The sequence below is a fragment of the Stenella coeruleoalba genome (assembly GCF_951394435.1).
Source record: "Stenella coeruleoalba genome assembly, chromosome: 2".
NCBI classification, from domain to species: Eukaryota; Metazoa; Chordata; class Mammalia; order Artiodactyla; family Delphinidae; genus Stenella; species Stenella coeruleoalba.
Genome location: NC_137147.1, coordinates 66225706 through 66227863, shown reverse-complemented (window position 1 = coordinate 66227863; position 2158 = coordinate 66225706). Strand labels below are relative to the sequence as shown.

The following is a 2158-nucleotide window of genomic DNA, read 5'->3' as shown; positions in this document are numbered from 1 at the left end:
TGTACATTGCTGATGAGAATGCAACATGGTACAGCTGTTGTGGAAAAAAGTGGCAATTCCTCAAAAACTTAAACATAGAATTGCCACGTGACCCAGCAATTCAAAATAATTGAAAATAAAGACTCAAACAGACACTTGTACACCAGTGTTCATGGTAGCATGATTCACAATAGCCAAAAGGTGGAAACAGCTCAGATGTCTCTCAACAGAAGAATGGATAAACAAAATGTGGTATATACATATAACAGAATATTATTTAGCCATAAAAAGAATGAAGTTCTGATACATGTTACAACATGGATGAACCTTGAAAACATTATGCTACGTTAAATAAGCCAGACACAAAAGGAGAAATATTGTATGATTCCACTTACGTGGAATATCTTGAATAGCAAATTCATAGAGATAGAAAGCAGATTGGAGGATATGAGGAGCTAGGGGAAGGGGCGGGGGGTAGGGGCGTGAAAGAGGAGTTATTGCTTAATGCGTAGTTTCTCTTTTGGGTGATAAAAATTTTGGAAATGGATAGTGGTGATGGTTGCAAAATATTGTGAATTTAGGTCATGCCACTAAAATGTACAATGAAAAATGGTGTTATATATATTTTACCACAACGAAAGTAAAAAAAAAAAATCACATTTGCAACATCACCCATCACATTTTACAGCCCTTATAATATTCATAGATCTAACTATAATACAGCCCAGGTGTCTCTCTAATATAGGGATTATATTATACAAGAGTTGAGGGTCTGTCTCTGGTGATATCATTGACTAAGAATCCATTCTTTTCTCTGGGATCCAGAATTTAAATATCGGCTTCTGAATTTAGGTTTTGTGTCCTTTCTCCCGAAGAATCTTCACTGAATGTTGACTCAAAAAGAGCAAGAACAGACTTCTTGAAAACCTTTCTGAAGTTCTCCCCAGTAAATAGGTAGAGTGTGGGAGAAAAGACAGTATTGAAAGACGTAGTTATCACTGTGAGTATCAGAGTCAACTGGAAAAGTAGTGATCTGTCCTTAGTGAGAATTAAACCTTGGTATACATGGTAGGGCATCCAACACACAAAGAAAGAGATAACGGCAGTCATCATGACTTTGAAGGGCTTGTTGGATTTGAAGAGGCTCCTCTCTTTCATCTTTTTGGCTACTCTTTCATAACAAAAGGTGATGATGAGGAAAGGCAGAAGGAAGCCCAGCAAGAAGCGGCTGCTGAAACAAGCTACATGAATCCATTTTCTTAATGTTTGCATCTTTTTGCCTTCCCAGTTAGTAGACACAGCATAGTTATTCTGGCAGGTCACTCTTCCTTTATGGTCATCATGTACCTCCCTGAAAACCACATAGGGCATGCTGAGGGCAGTGGCAAATATCCAGACTCCCAAGATGATGCTGGAAACCCAGCGTGGGGTTCGGTGCAGCTGTGACCACACCGGGTGAAGAGCGAGAAGATAACGATCAATGCTGATGGCTGAGAGGAAGAAAACAGAGGCAAACATCCCTGCAGACAAAATGCTATTGAAGACCTTGCATGTGGCCATTCCAAAGCTCCAGTGATTTTCCTGAAGGTAGGAGATGGCCAGAAATGGCAAAAATAATGTTGAAATAAAATAAGAGAGAATGAGATGAAAATATAAGAGAGTATTAACAGTCTTTTTCATTTTGAATTTTAGCACCCATAGGTAGAAACCGTTGGTGATAGTGCCAATTATAAATGATGTGAACAAAAGAAGTGCAACAATCACTTTTGAGGCAGATGTTGGAATGTGAATGCTGTTTCTTATTGAAGTAGAGACATTGAGCAGGTAATCATTAGAGTTGATCAGATCCATAATTGGAATGAGAAACTGAAAATAACAACAAAAAAGAAGCAAAAGAAATGGTTAAATATAGAAATTAATATAGTAATTTTTGCATATTCATAGTCAAAATGACAATATTTTTAAAATGACAAACAATATTTTTACAATAATGCAAATCAGATATTTTTCTTTTATTTTGTGTGAGGAATTAAGATCAGATTAATTTGGGCATCAAAAATAGAAATACTACAGATGCAATGAAATTAATGTGAAATAGAAATAAGTTTGGAATATTCTCACTTCGTTAAGTAATTAATTTAGGCAGCTAAAAATATCCTATTTAGGGAATTCTCTGGCA

General features: G+C 36.4%; 1 protein-coding gene across 1 annotated transcript; it reads right to left on the bottom strand.

Annotated features, from left to right (window-relative positions):
* Positions 1 to 807: 807 nt before the first annotated feature.
* On the bottom strand, positions 808 to 1830 carry GPR33 (G protein-coupled receptor 33; the record flags this gene model as incomplete). Its single annotated transcript, XM_079913489.1, has 1 exon — positions 808 to 1830. One exon carries the CDS (start codon positions 1828 to 1830, stop codon positions 808 to 810), a length of 1023 nt encoding a protein of 340 aa, XP_079769615.1.
* Positions 1831 to 2158: the final 328 nt, after the last annotated feature.